This window comes from Labeo rohita, unplaced genomic scaffold (assembly GCF_022985175.1).
Source record: "Labeo rohita strain BAU-BD-2019 unplaced genomic scaffold, IGBB_LRoh.1.0 scaffold_803, whole genome shotgun sequence".
Classification (NCBI taxonomy): domain Eukaryota; kingdom Metazoa; phylum Chordata; class Actinopteri; order Cypriniformes; family Cyprinidae; genus Labeo; species Labeo rohita.
Genome location: NW_026129748.1, coordinates 1 through 19,762, shown reverse-complemented (window position 1 = coordinate 19,762; position 19,762 = coordinate 1). Strand labels below are relative to the sequence as shown.

The following is a 19,762-nucleotide window of genomic DNA, read 5'->3' as shown; positions in this document are numbered from 1 at the left end:
TATTACATTTTCCAAAGTAAAGTCGTTGTGGCGTCACACCAACAGAGGCCGCTCGCACGATAGTTGATTGACATGAGTGTCTCACCTCAGATCAGTTGTAACAGTCCTCCATGTTTTGATGCCAAAGCACGGATGTAAGTTAGACAAGAATTGAGCGATTGAGGTGTTGCGTTGCTGGATGAAATAATGAAAGTAGTGGTCATAGTGGCAGTTATGTGTGTTCCTTTTAAGTATATTAATTCCGCAATAAGTACACTTTATAAAAGTGTACTTAAGTACACTTCTTTTTCACAAGGGATACCCAAAACCTGTCAACAGGAAGTCTTGTCTGGTACCCAAAACTCTATTAATAGTCTTCTATGAGCTAAAATGTTGACTGAGCAAACCCAGTGAAGAGCAGAAGCAGAAGACAAAGTAATGATGATTAAAAAGGAGCAGAGTTTATTGAATAATCTTAAATGTGTATGTTACAACGCTAAGCTTTTTTTAAAAGCTTTTTTGAATTTCCATAAACATTCCCTCTTATCTCTTAATCATGAAGACAAATAGCCCTTGAAACCATACACCTTAAGACAATGGAAAAATAATATAAAAAAACAATAGTATAATATATGATTAAATGGAATAATAAGACGAATAATGATAAATGACTGTAACTGAATGAACTAAATAAATGAAGAATAAATGAATATAAAAAATACAGTAAATCACAAAAACAAATGTATGGCTGTTCTCTTGAAGCAAAACAACACAGTTTGTAATTGAGGAACTTTAGATGCCTGTCAATATATTGCATATGTATTCTCATAATATACAATGTTACGCGCATCATTTATGTACTACTATAACGAATATATTACTACAACAAACTTATAGTTGCAAAATTTTTTAAGTGTGTTTGCATTTTAAATGATTTTTTTGCCTTTTACCAGCATTTAAATGACAAAAAATGACTAAACACCAAAAAAGCATCTTTTCACTTGGACTGTAAATCCTGTCACTAAATTAGAACAGACCTGAGGTTGATTAAATATCAAAATACAGTATGTGATATGAATTTATAAGTCAAGTATTTTTTAATTACTTAATATTATTATATAAGTAAAATTTCTTGGCAGGAGAAAATCATACGGTCACATTTTCATTGTAGCTTAACATAAAGTTACCTGACTGATCAAAAATAATCTCACTGATGTTTGGTCATTAAAAACATGAAATCTAAATAAATCTTAATAAAGTATATAAAATGTTATGTGTATAAAAGGTAAAATGTAAATGGAGCCAAAAAAGGATGCAATTGTTTCTTCAAAAGTTTCCGTGCATTGAAAATCCACTTTGAGCATAAAACATGTGCGAACATGTGTTGTCACTCTGCTGATTTATGTCACATACTGTAATGAACATGTGAATGTCAGAGGTTAGGTCAACAGGGATGGAGAGTGGCTTGTATTTCCTTTTGATTTTCTTCCAAAGGTAGGTCATGCCATTCTCTAGTGCAGGAGAACTGCAGTGATTCAGGGACAAGTTAAGTAAAGGCCCTTGAGATACCTCGTTGACTGCCACAATGACTCTCAACACAATGTCACGCCATTTTTGGCGAAGTACCATACTCTCCACTTTGCCAAAGAGCACTAGAATCAAACACATACACAGATCATTAATTTTGTTTTGGCATGTCATACACAGAATAAATTCTTGAAAAGAGCTCTTTTTTCAGACCTGTTTTATTGCACATTTCAGGGATCAGGTCCGTCAGTGGTTTAAGTCTGTATTTTGGTGGAGAACTGTCATTCTTTGGTGTTGGTTTGAGATGTTCAGCACAGCAGCTCCACAGGGACGTATTGTAGTAGTAATGCCCACAGCAGAAATGCTTATGTTTGATGTCATAAAGTTTGGCATGTGTCGAAGAGGAACAGCAAATTTGATTTTTATTGGATTCCAGCAGAAGGTTTCCACAGCATTCTGCTTCAGTTTTGCTGTAGAGTTGACCTGAGCAGCACAGCTGTTTTTTGTGGTCATAGACTTCCGAACCACAACTCAACATCTTAATCTGGTTTTGATCATATATAACACCTCCAACACACTCTGAATCTTCAGGCACATTTCGATAAAGGACTCCATTACAGCACAGCACATTGTCATCTGCTACACTGTAGACGTCTTTACCACAGCACTGAAACACATGTAAACATGGTACACATGTGTAAGCAAACCATTTGCATACAGTCTACATTTTTTGGTTAAACAACATTCACAATAACAGCAGTCTTGCTCTTCTGATATTATTATATAATTCTAAATCACATCCAATAAGGTACTGTATTTGCTACAGGTGGACTATTATCAAAAGGGCGTCAAATAGCCCATCTCATTAACAAAGGCTGTTTACACAATTGACACTTCTCCTGGAGTTTGACTGTCAGGCAATCTGACCAATCATAATGCAGGGTCTGCCATTTTCATTCAACAAACAAACCAGACAGGAGAGCAGATTAATGTCGTTGGTCTTTTCACGGTTGAAACAACATACCTTCTGATGTTTATTCATGTTTTTTTTGTGCTGTAACTAGTCAAGAAGATGAGATTATCGGTTCACATGCTGTTTGAACTGAGGCTCTATAGTGATATGTCGTTAGAAAGCCATTTTTTTAAATTTCTCAAAAAGTGACAAAATTAGAAAGCTGAGACTGTTTCATACCAAGTCAACTGCTCTGTCTTGTCTGTCGGAATGTTGTCAGTGTCTTCTTTGGTCCATAATGTATTTTTCAATGCATGAAAACATGAAGCGTGGCGTGAGAACACCATGTCTTGTCGCGTGCAACAACAGTAATTAAGAGGGGTGGGTTTTTGCCAAGGATCAACTGACAAAATAAACATGAAGGAACATCAGAGGGTATCTTGTTTTAACTGTGGTAAGATGTCAATACACACCATTTGTCAAGTTTGAGTCCACTGATATTAATCTGCTCTCCTGTCTGGTTTGTTTGTCTGGCTGACTCGCTGTTATGATTGGTCAGATTGCCTGTCAATCAAACTCCCTGCAAAGGGTCAATAGGCCTTTTTTCACGGTTCGCGTTTGAAAACCGGAAGCATCGAGTAGTTGTGTAAAAGAACTTATGCCTGTATGAATGGCAATGCCTTTAGTTAATGAACAAACATAGATGTTTCATCAAAACATATTAACCACGGTTTCCAAACATTATTAGTGTATGTCGAAACAAGGAAAAATGTTGTTATGTTATTCCAACATATATTTCATGATTTAAATAGAAGTGCACAAGCCATGCTGCGTATGCACAATACTTCAGAGACAGACTAGCTTTTTATTTAAAAAAAAATAAATAAATGCAGGAATAGCATACAAACACCACATTAAAGAACAATAAAATCAGGGAAGCTTATACATCTAATAAAACATTTACCACGACTAGACTATACAAATTAAACAGTAATAATGTTAGCATTGCTTTCGTGCACTTACTTTCCGATATTGCTCCTCTTTTGTCATATATTAGATAAAATTGGAGTTGTTCAATTAAATTAAGATTTTTCATCCCAGAGTTATTCAAAAATAACTGGTTTTACCATCTTAAACATGAATAGCATTATACTATAGGTAACACTGTGTCAGGGTTCTGTAACTTCTGTCTAGTTTATTCATGGGTTTTGTGACTGAGCCCTGGCGCTCCCTTCTTGTCTTGTTTCCTTGTCTCTTGTCTGCGTGCATTGTTTCATGTTGGAGGGTGGCGTTCGGATCGTTCATGTTCTGTCTTGCTGTGGGAGCGTGCAGTCTGGAGTTTGCTCGGGCCGTGCGCTCCTCTGTCCACGTGTGTTTCGTTTTATATGAACACCTGGTCTGTTTCTGGCTGTGTGTTTTTTATTCTTTCGTTGCTCTGTTCTGTTGCACACAGCTCGTTTCTCAGCTGCGTGCTTTCTTTTGTTTTATTCTTGTTTGTCATATTTAGTGTGAACACGCAGCTTATCAGTGTTCTCATTAGCTGTGTGTTCTTGTCCTGTTTTGCACATGGCTAGTGATTTTTTTGTTGTTGTTTTGCTAGCCATGTGCTGCTGTTTTTGTTTTGTGTGAGCACATGGCTTTTGTTTTGTTTCTGTGTGCCATGCAGGGTAGTTTGTTTGTTTTTGTTTTATTTCATTAATTAAGCCCTTCTGTTGTGCAGTTTGGGTCCTCGCTCTCATCCCTGCAACCCACACCCCTGACACACTGGAGATGAATCATAGTGAATCATACCATCATATATGAATCATACCATCACTGCACAATAATAAAAACAATAACATTAATGAATTAAAACAGTATTATATATTCTGAGTATTTATCAAGCAGTAATGTGTGCAGCCGTGGGCAGATTCTCATCAATTATCTCATGACTGTCACGACACCAACAGTGCTTACAAACGGCTCGCTTACATAATGTTTCAGGTTAAACTGGAATATTACACATATTGTAGGGTATCTTCTAATGATAAATAGATTCTTTTAACTGATAATCTGCCCATGGCTGCATGTTACTGCTGGAGACATTCTCAGAATATACACTGTTCTAATTTTATTTTTAATGTTGTTGTTTTTATTATTGCACAATGTAATATTGTTATCATAATAACACCTGCTGAATGCTGATTTTATTGCTTTTTAATGTGACATGTTTGTATGCTATTCTTGCATTTTTAAATAAAAAGCTATCTCTGAAGAATTGTGCATACATACGCAGCATGGCTTGTGTGCTTCCATTTAAATCACAATATATGTGTTGGAATATCATGACAACATTTTTCCTTGTTTCGTCAATACTCAGTTAATAATTGGAAACTGTGGTTAATATGTTTTGATGAAACATCAATGATGAATTGTTCATTAATAAATCACAACAATCCTGTGCTGTGGGCATTGCCATTGCCATTACAGTGGAAGTTATTTTACACAATTACTCACCGCTTCAGGTTTTCTATCGTATACTGTGAAAAAGGCCTGTTGACTGAAAATTGAGAATGAAACCCAAATGGTAACAGGAATGGTGATGTCAGGGTTATGGACTTGTTTTTGCTTGTTTTTGCCCCGTCTCAGTTCCTAGTTTTCCTTATTTGGTAATTTTTCCTGTTCTTGTTTAGTTTGATTGCTTTATCCCTTGCACCTGTGTTTTTGTAATTATCCTGTGTATATTAGTTCCTGCCTGTTCAGTTCTGCTTTGTCTGGTCTGCTTGTAGGTTACGTGTGTTTGCTTTCTCCTCAGTGTTGGATTATTTTCCTGTGTTTTCATTTATTAAAGACTGCGTTCTCCCTGTAACAACAGAAGACCAGACCATTAAAAAAACAAAAAAAAAAAACAAAACAAAAAAACTGGTACGGGACTTCATCTTTGAGTTCCAGTAAGAGGGATGGCCATTGGAGCAGTACGTGGAGGAATTCCTGAGTGTGTTACATCTGGTGAGCTAAAGCGATTCTACGATTAACGCTTGCTTCCGGATGGGACTAAAAGATGATCATTAGATCATTAGATGCCTGATTACTGCTGCAAACCCGTGGTGGAATTTATAAATTCTTTTCTTGATTTAAAAAAAAATCCAAGTTCTTTGTTGATGTGGATGATCCTAATCATCCTCTTATGTGGAAGCATAAGGATGATTCAGCTCACCACAAGGCAACAGCCTCCACATACAGCTCCAATGAGCCCCACCCCCCCACCCATTATCTGTCTTGCCTCGTCTCTGCCATGTGCAGTCTGTGTAATCCGGGGCAATACAATTAGGGTAGGCTGAAAAACTCCCATCTCTTTTTCTTCTTCAAAATCTTCCTACATTGCTGTTTTACCTTTTTTTTAAAGGGTGTTTGGTCTTCTTTACATGTTCACTCTGTAAACACTGGGTTGGTACTTCTGCAGCGATGTAGGGCGATTTTTGAAGTTGTGGAAGAAAATGAGATGGGAGTTTTTCAACATACCCTAACTGTATTGATCCGGATTACACAGACTACGCATATGCATCGCAGAGATGATACAAGACCAGCATTTGAGGTTAGGAAGTATAATAATTGTCAATTTGTTTCGAAAAAGTGTTTCGCTAGATAAAACCTTCTTTCTCAGCTGGGATTGTTTAGAAACCTTTTTGAAGCTGCATTTAAACTGCATTTTGGAAGTTTAAACTTGGGGCACCATTGAAGTCCACTATATGGAGATAATTTCTAAAATGTTTTCCTCAAGACACATGATTTCTTGTCTCTACTCCTTTAGGGGATAGTGACAAGTAGATCACAATAAGGCACCAGCCATTTATGATTTAAAATAAACATAACAATTTACATTAAATATGTTGTAACTGCATACGGGTTTAAAATGTGGTGCAAACAGTATTTGTTACTATAAATAACCTAGCATCTAACTTTTACTTAGAAAATAATGCTATTCTCACTTAGTATAAATTGAATCTATCACAATTTAAGTGTACTAAGTGTACGCTAAGTGTAAATAACTTAGTGCACACTTTGTGTAAACAGCCTCTGTCATAATCAAAAAAAAAGTCTATCAGAAGAATTCTGACCCGAGTAAGGCCTGATTCCCTCTTGTACAGTTTCCCTGAGCAGTTGACATACTTTGAGGGTTCAGCATCTAGACAAGAAAAATTAATTATAGTTAGATTATATTCTGATTCTGCACAGTCTTTACTACCTTTCTGGGCCTTGAACGTGGTAACTGAATTGCTGTCTATGCAGGGTCAGAAAGCTCTCAGATTTCATCAAAAATATCTTAATTAGTGTTCTGAAGTTGAACAACGGTCTTACTGGTTTGGAATGACGTGAGGGTGAGTAATTAATGACAGAATTTTCATTACTGGGTGAACTATCCTTCGGGTAAACTTTTGAACTATTAAACATAATAAAAATTATAGCATGTGCAAGTGAGATTTGTAGTTAATCATGTGATCGTGCTTGTCTTGGCTTCAAATGTTTTATCAAAATTAAAAAAAGAGGGCACTAGGATCCACTGCCTTTGATATTTTAAACATACTTTGAAATAAAAAAATTATTATATCTTAACCCATGGATGAACTGACTGTATCATCAAATTAAAGTATTTCTTCTCCCATGTTTCCGGGATGCATGGGAGTCAAGTTTTGCAAGCATCCAGAAGCCAGATGCCAAAACAGAAATCTGTTCTCCTTTCAAGAAAGAGATTTAGAAAGTTTTATACATGGTCCAGATGTGTGAATGGAAGAACAGAAATGCATTTGTGAGTAAAAAGTGGCACATTCATTTTCATATTTTATTGTACTGTATTTTTTTGTTTAAGTGGCTAATAAGGATACCAGATAAATTACCTGTACTTAAACATAGAGAGTTTCAGACAAAGAAAAATATTATTTTGACAAGGCAAAAAATCCATGTAAGAGCTGTAAAGACAAACCTTTTGGAGGTGGTGAAGGGCATTCATTTTTGAGCCTCACTTCAAGAGTGTTGCTTGTAACACAGCAATGCTGTCTCGTTGTGTCAAACGATTTATTGCCACAACAAGAAAGATTCTCCTGCACTTCAAACATTTGGTTGTTGCCACAACAAATATGAGCTGTTGGTACATACATGACTGTAAATAAATGCGTGAGAAAACAAAGCCATTACAGAAAATTCTTGACATAGCGATGTGATGATTAAACAGTCTCACCCAAATTTCTTAATTTAAGAAAATAGTTAATTAATTTGCATGTATTTTATTTTAGTTATTTATTTTTATTAATTTAAACTATAAACACAACTTACAACAGGCAACATGAAAAGATGAACATTTTAAGACACAAGTGGATTGTCTACCTTGGCCACAGCATTTTGAGTGAGCACTGCTTCGATTGTGAATGCTTCCATTACAGCAAATCTGATTTACAGGATTGTAAGCACTAGAATTACAGTAGTCAGTCTCAAGTTGGCTCAATCCTTTAGGTACATTACCTAGAAGATATGAAAAGAATTGGAAAAAGAGGAACAACAAAGTGTGAACAGAAAAAAGACAAAACATACTATTAGGTGATATTTTGAAAAACATAAACTTTGCAGCCGAGAGGCTGAGTAGAGAAAACTGATTTTGACTTTGTCTGACATGCTTGTTGATAATAATCATGGATCAAAAGACTGTGTTTTGTAGATTTATTTGCATGAAACAAACAAGGTTATGCATTCAATACATTCCGTAAGTGTTTCACTGGCATACAAAATGTGTCCAAAAGGTATGAAAAATGGCATTAAACAGCATTGGAAGCTCTTTTAGTGATCAGCAAAAATAAGACTTCCCCCATCACCCCCTCTCCCCCTACCAAACACACCCGTGAATGGATGATATATTCTTACTATTCTTACTACAAACACTCCCATCAGGTGCCGCAATTAATGTCAAAAAATGTGCCCAAAATAATAGAACTATACCTGGCTCATACACTTACTCTTGGGAATAAGCGCACATGAGCGCAGTTGTCTGGAGGGAGTTTACCACCTATGTGGAGTGGGTACTGAGCTCCTGTGGATCGGCCTTCACGATCGACCCCACTCCCAACTAGGGCCCTGAACGGGCCTTAAATTTAGGCCCTAGCCCGGCCCTGGCCCGAGACGCTCAGGCCCTAGCCCTACCCGAGCCCGTCTCAACACTAGTTTGTAAAGCTTTTAAAGCACGGGATGAATACAGTGAGTGAGTCTGGTAAATAGTGATTTAGCTGTCATCATCAAAGCTTGTGCAGCCAGCTGTGCTGGAGAAACTGCGATGACCTTAACCCACGTCCGCTCACGAATCGCTCTTGCGGTAGCCTACTTGGATGGCATAGGCTAGCTACACTGCTTCAAGTCAGACATGGACTGATCTGCTCAAGTTGAACAGATTTGCATGAAACAAACAAGGTTATGCAATCAATACATTCCATAATTGTTTCACTGGCATACAAAATATGTCCAAAAGGTATGATAAATGGCATTAAACAGCATTGGAAGCTCTTTTAGTGATCAGCAAAAATAAGACTTCCCTCATCACCCCCTCTCCCCCTACCAAACACACAGGTGAACAGATGATATATTCTTACTACTAACACCCCCATCAAGTGCCGCAATTAATGTCAAAAAATGTGCCCCAAATAATAGAACTATACCTGGCTCTTACACTTACCCTTGGGAATAAGCGCACATGAGCGCAGTTGTCTGGAGAGAGTTTACCACCTATGTGGAGTGGGTGCTGAGCTCCTGTGGATTCGCCTTCACCATGGACCCCACTCCCAACTAGGGCCCTGAACGCGCCTCAAATTTAGGCCCTAACCTGGCCCTTGCCCGAGACGCTCAGGCCCTAGCCCTACCCGAGCCCGTCTCAACAGTCCCCTCCCGCCTTATCCCAAACCAGCTCATACTACTGTTTTCAGCCATACCATTTTGTAAAAGCAAAGTGATTGTATTTCGTTAAGTTTTTTTATTACATTAATTGCGAAAAAGGTTTGGAGCATTTTTGTTCGTTAATATATATATGTTAATATAATTTGATTTTTAAAGTAATGACCAAGCGGCCAGCGGCAGACAGTGAGCTTATCATAGTCTGTTTGATCAACATGAACGATTCACAAAAATGAACTGAAACTCAGCGAATACTTGCCTTACAGTCATGATAAATATATCTATAGAAAGCTTTACTTAACGAAATAAAAAGTATTGAAAACAAAAATCTGTGTGGGTTAATGCAATCTGTGACCGCGTGCAATGGCTATTGTAAGCTCCTATTTTTTCCAATTTTACTTTCACTTTCAAACGGACACGTTCAGCAAGAAGGAGAGAGGTTGTAAAGGGTAGCACAGTGACTCGGGGTGGCAAGGACCACAAATGCCCCCTCTTGACGCTGGCCATGGAACAATGTAGAAATGTAGAACAATGTAATTTCACTTTTTATCTGTTTTATTTTGATAAATATGGCATAGTATGCTATAGCATTAATATAACATGAAATGAGTTTGTAAAACTTTTAAAGCACGGGATGAATACAGTGAGTGAGTTTGGTAAATAGTGATTTAGCTGTCATCATCAAAGCACATGCAGCCAGCTGCGCTGGAGAAACTGCGATGACCTTTACCCACGTCTGCTCACGAATCGCTCTTACGGTGACCTACTTGGATGGCATAGGCTAGCTACACTGCTTCAAGTCAGACATGGACTAATGTGCTCAAGTTGAACACATTTGCATGAAACAAGGTTATGCATTCAATACATTTCACAATTGTTGGCATATGAAATGTGTCCAAAAGGTATGATAAATGGCATTAAACAGCATTGGAATCTCTTTTAGTGTTCAGCAAAAATAATTCTTACTACTAACACCCCCATCAGGTGCTGCAATTAATGTCAAAAAATGTTCCCAAAATAATAGAACTATACCTGGCTCTTACACTTACCCTTGGGAATAAGCACACACGAGCACAGTTGTCTGAAGGGAGTTTACCACCTATGTGGAGTGGGTGCTGAGCTCCTGTGGATCGGCCTTCACCATTGACCCCACTCCCAACTAGGGCCCTGAACGGGCCTCAAATTTAGGCCCTAGCCCGGCCCTGGCCCGTCTCAACACCCCTCCTCCCCCTCCCCTGCCTTATCCCAAAACAGCTTATACTACTGTTTTCAGCCATACCATTTTGTAAAGGCAAAGCGATTATATTTCGTTAAATTTTTTATTACATTAATTGCAAAAAAAAAGGTTTTGAGCATTTTTGTTTGTTAATATATACAGTCATGTGAAAAAGTTAGGACACCCTTTTGAATTCCATGGTTCTCTGTATCAGGGCATCATTAAAAAAAAAAAAAAAAAAAAAAAAAAGGTCTTTGGCTGGTCTTAAATTTTTAAAAATAAAACCTCAGATGAACAACAAAACATGACAAATTGCACTGTGTCATTATTTACTGAACAAAAATAAAGCCAAAATGGAAAAGCCATGTGTGACAAAGTTAGGACACCCTTACTGTTTACATTGGAATTAAGAGGGTAAATAACAGTTAAGCACTGCTAATCAAATCCCTTTGATTAACTGATCATCAGCAATTCTGAGTGCCTCTATAAAAGCATAAGCTTTGGCAGTTTGCTGGTCTGGAGCCTTCAGGTGTGTGTTAACACAATGCCAAGGAGGTAAGACATCAGCAATCATCTTAGAGAAGAAATTGTTGCTGCCATCCATCTAAGAAGAGTAATAGGGCCATTTCCAAACAATTTGAAGTTTATTCACAACTGGAAGACATTGAAAACAGACACCTCTCCTTCCAGGAGTGGACGTCCCAAAAAATTCACCCCAAAATCAGACCGTGCAATGCTCAGAGAAATGGCAGACAACCCAAGAACTACACCTCAGACTCTACAGGCCTCAATTAACACGTTAAATGATAAAGTTCATGGCAATACCATTATAAAAATATGTGACAAAAATGGAATGTTTGGAAGGCTTGGCAGAAGAAAGCCTCTTCTATCTAATAAAAACATTGCAGCACAGTTTAGGTCTGCAAAGTTGCATCTGAACAAAACACACGTTTTCTAGAACAATGTCCTTTGAACAGGCGAGACCGAAGTGGAGATGTTTGGCCATAAAGCACAGCGCCAAGTTTGGTGAAATCCTAAAGAGCATATCAGCACAAACACCTCATACCAAAAGACAAGCATGCTGGAGGAGGGATGATAATTTTGTGCTTGTTTTGTAGCCACCGGACCTGGGCACCTCACAGTCATTGAGTTGGCCATGAAGTCCTCTGTATATCAAAGTATTCTAGAGTCAAATGCTAGGGCATCTGTCCGAAATCTAAAGTTGGGCCAAAATTGGGTCATGCAACAGGACAATGATCCCAAGCAAACCAGCAAATCTACAACAGAATGGCTGAAAAGAAAAGAATCAAGGTGTTGCAATAGTCCAGAACTCATCCTGACTCAAATGCTGTGGTGAGAGCTGTGCATAAGCAAATGCCCACAAACCTTAATAAACTGGAGCAATGTTGAAAAGAAGAGTGGTCCAAATTCCTCCAGAACAATGTGAGAGACTGATAAAGTCACAAAGAAAATGAATGCTTCAAGTTATTGCTGCTAAAAGTGGATCTACAAGCAATTGACTCATAGGGTGTCCTAAGTTTGTCACACATGGCCTTTCCCTCTTGGCTGTATTTTTCTTAAATAAATAATGACACTGTGTGATATGTCATGTGATGATGTTTATCTGAGGATTTATTTTCCAAATTTTAAAACCTGCCAAGGACCAGATATTTTTTTTATTATGTCCTGATACAGAAAACCATGAAATTCAATAGGGTGTCCTAACTTTTTCACATGACTATATATACGTCAATATAATTTAGTTTTTAAAGTAATGACCAAACGGCCAGTGGCAGACAGTGAGTTGATCATAGTCTGTTTGATCAACATGAATGCTTCACAAAAATCAACCGAAACTCACCGAAAACATGCCTTACAGTCATGATAAATGTATCTATAGAAAGCTTTAAATTAGTACTTAATGAAATTTCGATGTCGATTTAGCTGTCATCATCAAAGCTCGTGCAGCCAGCTGCGCTGGAGAAACTGCGATGACCTTAACCCACGTCTGCTCACGAATCTCTCTTGCGGTAGCCTACTTGGATGGCATAGGCTAGCTACACTGCTTCAAGTCAGACATGGACTGATCTGCTCAAGTTGAACACATTTGCATGAAACACACAAGGTTATGCATTCAATACGTTCCATAATTGTTTCACTGGCATACGAAATGTGTCCAAAAGGTATGATAAATGGCATTAAACAGCATTGGAAGCTCTTTTAGTGATGAGCAAAAATAAGACTTCCCCCATCACCCCCTCTCCCCCTACCAAACACACCGGTGAAAGGATGATATATTCTTACTATTCTTACTACTAACACCCCCATCAGGTGCCGTAATTAATGTCAAAAAATGTGCCCAAAATAATAGAACTATACCAGGCTCTTACACTTACCCCTGGGAATAAGCGCACATGAGTGCAGTTGTCTCAGCGTGGGTGCTGAGCTCCTGTGGATCGGCCTCACCATGGACCCCACTCCCAACTAGGGCCCTGAACGGGCCTCAAATTTAGGCTTTAGCCTGGCCCTGGCCCAAGACGCTCAGGCCCTAGCGCTACCCGAGCCCGTCTCAACACCCCAATCAGTAAAAAAAAATGGCCCAAGCCCGGGCTCGATGGGCTTGCAGACCTCTACTCTCAACCCAGCGCCCAGCCAGTCATCACCCTGCTGCAGGGACTGACAGCCTGAGCCCACTGTAGATGAAGAGGCTGCATCTCAGGCTCATCCTCTGCATCCCCCGGCTCTCTGTCTGCACCGTGGGCTCCACCTCCCATCACAGTCGTTCCTATAACACTTTGGCTCCTTCCTCCAGCTGTTTAACGTTTTGTTTTATTAAAAAAATGTGACCTATGATCGCTTATTATCTTATCACACCTGTGACAACAGGACACTTTTAAAGAGTTATTATGGAATTTTTGACTTTTGAATTTTCACACTTAAGTGCATGCTATTTACAATTAAATTAAAATATTATAGTTTAAATTTTAATAAATGCAATATATGTAACTTTAAAGTTACACTATTTTTCACCAAAATGAGTAGGATAGTAGATAAATACACATAACTATGTAATTCCATTTACCTCTTTTGTCTTAAGTGTCCTGCAGAATGTACTGACAACCATTTATGGCAAAATAAATTATACTATGATATGCATTTGAAACTTGTTTGTCATGTATTTAAATATAGTAATTTGTAATGATAAAGTGGTAGTTTAGTACATTTAAAATAACTTTACAGATACCTTACATATGCTTTAATATGTTTAGTCAACGCATTCAAGTAAGTGTACTTTAAAGCATGACAAAAGATTATTAAAACATAATTATTTGAAATGTAAACCTTTTCGTGTGTCATTATCACAAATGTACTTATTAAAAGAGTTACGAAACATAGCAATGAAAGTATTCTTTCTTAAGTGAACTTTTTTATTATTAATATTTTATCTGGAAGTACAGTTTAAAAAAGTGCACTACACTTTTTCACAAGGGGAACTTTTGGTGTGTTTGTTTATGTTCAATTAAGATTCAGGTTAGATCTCAACATTAAAAGCTGCTCCTCTAAATGTTACATTTAGAGACAACTCTAAAGTAAACAACTCTGGTAAAAATAATCAAAATAAATCACAGTGACTGCCAAATAAACTCAGCAAATCTACTGATGTTAATGAGACATAACTGATTCATTTAATCATTTAATTTAGGGGAAAACGGGGACAAAAGTACCTTTTTTTTTCATAAAAACAATTTTAAAAGATAAAGGTGTAGACAGAGATATATTTTTGCTGTAGCCTATAACTTAAAAGTGTGGTCTATTAATACCAGGTGGCATTTTGTAAAAATGTAGAAAGATTTCAGTATAATTTCAGTTTGAACATAAGTTGCACATTGCTACTTTCGACCCTGTTTGTTGGGACGAAAGTAACACAGAGGTGGGTCAAAAGTAACACAACAATACAAGCTAGATTTTTTGTGTTACTCTGTTTTTAGTAAATATACATGACTATGACCTTGTTAATATGTAACTGCAAACATATTTTGTCCTTAATCTTTGCAAAACATTATTACATTTTCCTTTTAAATGTAAGTTTCATCAAACGTGTCAAAACCTGAGTGTACAAACTTGAATTATTTAAATTATTTATTTATTTAACTTATTTTTATAAAACTTTTTTTAAACAGAATGAACAATATGAAAATTAAATTAAATTAGCATAATATAAATTTGCAACATAATTTAACAGCAGGCCTATTCATTTTTCCATCCAGTTGTTTGTTGTTTTTATGCACATTTTGTAACTCAATATGTGCATAAAAACATCTGGAAACAGTGCAAATTCATAGGTAGAGATGGAAAAGCTAAGGTATGGCTAAAACTCAAATATGACTAAGGTGAATATGATGTAGCCACAGTCCTGAGACTGATATTCCTGAACATGAAGACAGAACATGAACATGTGGCTGAATCAGACCTCTGTCTGTCTTTCTAACCCCCACTCTTGGCATATTATTTTGGTATAATACAACACAAACATTTATGATAAATGTTTACACAGAATGTCGACACAGAAAGTCACCAAATTAGCATGCTGCGGGACAAAAGAAACACTTGTTGTCACTGTAGGGGACAAAAGTCTCCTGACATTTAAATCTAATTTACTTCTATACTGGAAAACTCAAAAAGCCAAACTTCAGGATGTATAACAGCACTAAATAACATGTAGATTGATCATTACTGTGACACATGAAACAAGAAACACAATACAACTAATTTGAAAAAAAATTACCGCTTTCATAATTTACTTATTATTGTATTCGAAAACTGCTTTTCAGACCTAACAATGATGAAATCTTGTGATATTTCCCAGCTCCATCAAGGGTTGTGTGCTGAATGAGCTGTCCGGCTCTGAGAAAGGGTTGTGAGCTGAACAGTCCGGGCTCTGAGAAAATAGCTTTGTTACTTTCGTCCCTGCTCGCCCTTACTGATGTATTTTGCAACAGTTAGTAGCTGACACAATAAAACCTCTAAAACATGCCTCTATATCTAAAGTATAATAATAGTATTTCTGTCCTTACCTTGTCCTGAGAGTGCAGCAAACACACATAAGATTGCCAATAAAACTGAAAATTAAGCAGAAATTTAAAAATGTAAATAAACAAATAAATAACCTAAATTCCACTGACAACCAACATTAAAAGGTGGACTGCTATACAGTACATGCATTTGATGTGTAGATTTCCATTGTGTGTTCCCATCCAATAAAACAAGAAACAGACATCCAGATGCAAAGTGGAGAGAATTTATCTTAGTATAACCCCGCCTCTCTGTGAATTGTGTGGGAAAGTCCAAGAAAATCAACTTTCATTTCACTTTCGTCACTTTGGGGAAAACTCCTGTTTTACTCTGTACTGAATGCTGATTTGTTCACGTTTGTGTAGCTGCACAAACCAATGGCGTTTTAGCTCACCAGAAAGGGCGGAGCCGACCTCTATATAAGTCGGCTCACAGTGCCATTCATCAGATCATTCTACTTCAGTGACGAGGATTATCTCTTTGCTGACTCTGTAATCAATAAGCCGAAGAAGGAAGAAGCTCAGCCTGCAGCTCGCCGCTGTTGAAGAGCCCTGGCAGTGGAAGGAGCGATAAGCCTTCCCCTGTGGCCATCTGACACTAAAATGAGCAATTTCCTGTCAATGTTCTTTCAGATGTCACGTTGCGAGTGTGGCTTGTTCAGCAATGCTCACTGAGATGTAATGCTCTCTACTAGAGCATGAATCTTGCTCTTCTCAGCTTGTGGATCGTCTTCTCTTGAAGATAGCCCCGCTCTCCCGACTTTGAACCTTATAATACTACATGCTTCCACCTTTTGAACTCACCTCCATTTATGTCTTTATGTTGGAAGCTTCTGAGTTCATCAATAAAGACTTTGTTTGTGAAACTTACCTTGTTTCTGCCTCTTCCAACTGTGACAAAATGAATACAGTTTTGTGCTGAAATACCAGATTGTTTATTGTTACTTCAAGTTAGTTAATACATTCACTAATGTTAACAAATGATACAAATTATTATTTTTTTTTTCAATAAGAAAATGTATTATTGGTAAAAAGGGCTGTTAAGCAAGGGGCACCAGGTAAAATCTTGCCTAGGGCAGCAAACTGGCCATGGCCAGCCCTGATTACTGTAACTAGCAGTACTTTAACTAATAATGTATTCATTTAGAAAGCCAGGAGCTACAGCTGAAATAAAAATATAATTTTACTTGTTTTCAATCAGATGAGCCTTGTGGTTCGTGTGTACCTTGTGGTTTTACACATCTCAGATATTTGTCTTTAACCAAAACCACGTTTCCTGTGGCAAGTACACCACAGGAATATTTTTCTACAACTTCCCTTGTACAGTACATGGTGTGCACAACCATGGTCATTCATGTGATGTAAAAAAAAAACAAACAAAAACAGGACTCATTAGACCAGACAAATTTCTTCCACTGAATGAGTATGTTTGGTTTGCCAAGGATCATTCAATCTGACCAGGGCTCTGATTTTAGGTCAACCTTATTCTCGCAGGTGTTACATGAGTTAACGGTCAAACATCAGCTGTTGACTGCCTTCCATCCCGAGTCCCAAGGTATGTTAGAACGTTTCCACCAAACTCTTAACAAAACTCTTGTTGCATACATTTTGTGTGGAAACAGGGAGGGACTGGGATGATAGGTTACCGATGCTGATGTTTGCTGTACGTGAAACGGTTCAGGAGTCTTTAGGTTTTAGCCCTGCGGAGCTGGTGTTTGGTCACACTGTACGTGGGCCGCTGAAGCTTCTCCGAAAACAAAGTAAGTAATAGTCTGAGATCTGTGTCAATCTTGGATTATGTAAGCAACACACATGAACATCTGCATTGTTCTTGTGAGTTTGCGAGAACTAATTTGGCTGTGAAACAAGAACAAATGAAACGACGGTTTGATAGACGCAGTGTTAATCGAAGCTTTAAAGTGGGTGACTCTGTGTTAGTGTTACTGCCTGTCCCAGGTTCTGGACTACAAGCACAGTTTTCTGGTCCCTATCCAGTGGAACGTAAATTAAGTGAAACTTGATTGCATTATTTGTACCATGGATCGTAGGAAGAACACACGTGTTTGTCATATTAATATGCTCAAGCCATATGTAAGTAAAACAACTGACACTAAGAATGATATCACTGTCTCAGTTGCGCTAGTGTCTTCTGTTGTTGAACCTAAAGCTGATGACTGGGTTGACCGAGGGGATGTGACCGTATCACCCAGACTTTCAAATTCAGAAATAGTGAAGGGTATAGATGAACACTTATCTTACCTTTGTGATGGCCACCAGAGAGATTTTGTGCCATAGATGAAGCAGTTTTTGTCTCTCTTCTCTGATACACTCACTCAAACAAATGTTTTGTTTCATGACATTGAAATTATGGGTTCACCTCCTATTAAACAGCATCCTCACCGGGTTTACCTGTGGAAGAGGGAGGTAATGAAGGGTGAGGTGGATTATTTGCTGCGGAATGGTCTGGCAGTGCTGAGCTTAAGTGCGTGGAGCTCACCCTGTCTCTTAGTGCCAAAGGCAGATGGCACATTTAGGTTTTGCACTGATTATCGAAAACTTAACAGTGTCACTAAACCTAACTCTTTTCCTCTGCCCAGGATGGAGGACTGCATAGATCGCGTGGGTGCAGCGTCCTATGTTCCTAAACTGGACTTGCTGAAAGGCAAGTGCCACTTACTGCCCGTGCCTCTACTGTTTCTACTGTTTGTGATGCCTGATAATTTTCTTCAGTACACGGTCATGGCTTTTGGTATGCGGAACGCTCCTGCCACCTACCAGCAGCTCATGCAGAGAGTTTATCGGGCGTGACAAATTGCGAGGCATATTTAGATAGACATGGTAGTTTACTCCAGTACATGGGGGAATCACATTACCACATTACGTGAAGTGTTTACTCGGCTTGCCAAAGCCTTGTTAATGGTGAATCTAGCCAATAGTGAATTTGGCAAAGCGGTAGTTACATACCCAGGCAAACAGGTGGGGCAAGGACAGGTACGTCCTATTAACACTAAAGTTGAGGCAGTAATGGATTTTCCCATACTAAACACAAAACGGGAATTGCTGCGTTTTCTGGGTATGATTGGGTACTATAGGGCTTTCTGTAAGAACTTCTCCACTATAGTATCCCCATTAACTGATCTTTTGAGCACGGCTAGAGAGTTTCGTTGGAACTCTAAGTGTGATTGCGCTTTTGGGGCAGCTAAAGATCTCCTTTGTAGTGCGCCTATTCTCTCGGCACCTGATTTTTCTTATCTGTTCACGCTTGAAGTTGACGCAAGCGTAGTTGGATGTGGAGCTGTGTTAACCCAGGAAGGTGAACTTGGCGTTCATCACCCGATATGTTATTTTTCTAAGAATTTCTCAAAAGCCCAAAGACGGTATAGCACTATTGAAAAAGAAGCCCTAGCGTTAATCCTTGCTTTACAGCATTTCGAAGTATATGTGGGAGGTAGCCCTGAACCTGTCGCAGTGTATACTGATCACAATCCCCTTGTGTTTTTGATGCGTATGTGTAACTCTAATCAGAGATTGATGAGATGGGCTTTGGTGATCCAGGGGTTCAATCTCAAAATACGTCACAAAAAAGGATGAAAACATTGTGGCAGATTCTCTTTCACATGCTCATTCTGTGTAATAGTGGTATAGTCAAAATTAATTTGACTCTTATGGATGGGGGTGTTAAGCTTGACGTTATATTGGTGCGTGTATTGGTGTTTCTCTCTCTCTCTCTCTCTCTGTCTCTCTCGTCTTACAGGTTTAACCCTTTAACCCCAGGTTTAACGTCTTGCCCTTATTCAATGAGTAGCAGAGAATGTTTATATACTCAACTTATGGCTGGAATTTTGTGAACGCTGTAGGGGCTAGGTGCCAATTCTTTTTGGACATACTTTTCTCCTGTTCTCCTGTTTTTGGGTTAGATAAGGAGTAAGGGAAGTGTTTGTACACTGTAAAAAAGCCAACTTTCAAAAAGTCCTCCTAATAAACATAAAACAGTCAATTAAACCGTGATATTTTCATTGGAAGTGTTCATGCATTATACTAAGTTGACTTAACAAATTCGTTCCTTAAATGTTATAAACATGCAATATTTTGTTGATCTAACTAAGA

The 19,762-nt window shown here is 38.1% G+C and overlaps 1 protein-coding gene across 2 annotated transcripts; it reads right to left on the bottom strand.

Annotated features, from left to right (window-relative positions):
• Nucleotides 1–454: 454 nt before the first annotated feature.
• On the bottom strand, nucleotides 455–15,902 carry LOC127162019 (galaxin-like). 2 transcript variants are annotated; one of them, XM_051104795.1, is made up of 7 exons: nucleotides 15,801–15,902; nucleotides 15,659–15,703; nucleotides 7,820–7,954; nucleotides 7,419–7,595; nucleotides 6,556–6,623; nucleotides 1,720–2,173; nucleotides 455–1,631 (listed from the first exon to the last, which is right to left on the bottom strand). In XM_051104795.1, the coding sequence occupies exons 1-7, from the start codon at nucleotides 15,859–15,861 to the stop codon at nucleotides 1,306–1,308; spliced, it is 1,266 nt and encodes a 421-aa protein (XP_050960752.1). In that variant the 5' UTR covers nucleotides 15,862–15,902; the 3' UTR covers nucleotides 455–1,305. The 2 variants fall into 2 exon arrangements, with proteins under 2 accessions (XP_050960752.1, XP_050960751.1); XM_051104794.1 differs by lacking the exons at nucleotides 15,659–15,703; nucleotides 15,801–15,902 and having other exon boundaries at nucleotides 7,820–8,264.
• Nucleotides 15,903–19,762: the final 3,860 nt, after the last annotated feature.

Bases quoted from the DNA above. Each gene is read 5' to 3' on its own strand.
- LOC127162019 (XM_051104794.1), bottom strand. From the start codon at position 8,123: ATGATTATTATCAACAAGCATGTCAGACAAAGTCAAAATCAGTTTTCT. The intron at 7,596-7,819 runs GTAGACAATCCA...ATTTATTTACAG, and splicing joins CTCAAAATGCTGTGGCCAAG to TCATGTATGTACCAACAGCT. The intron at 6,624-7,418 runs GTTTGTCTTTAC...TTTCTTGTCTAG, and splicing joins CCCTTCACCACCTCCAAAAG to ATGCTGAACCCTCAAAGTAT.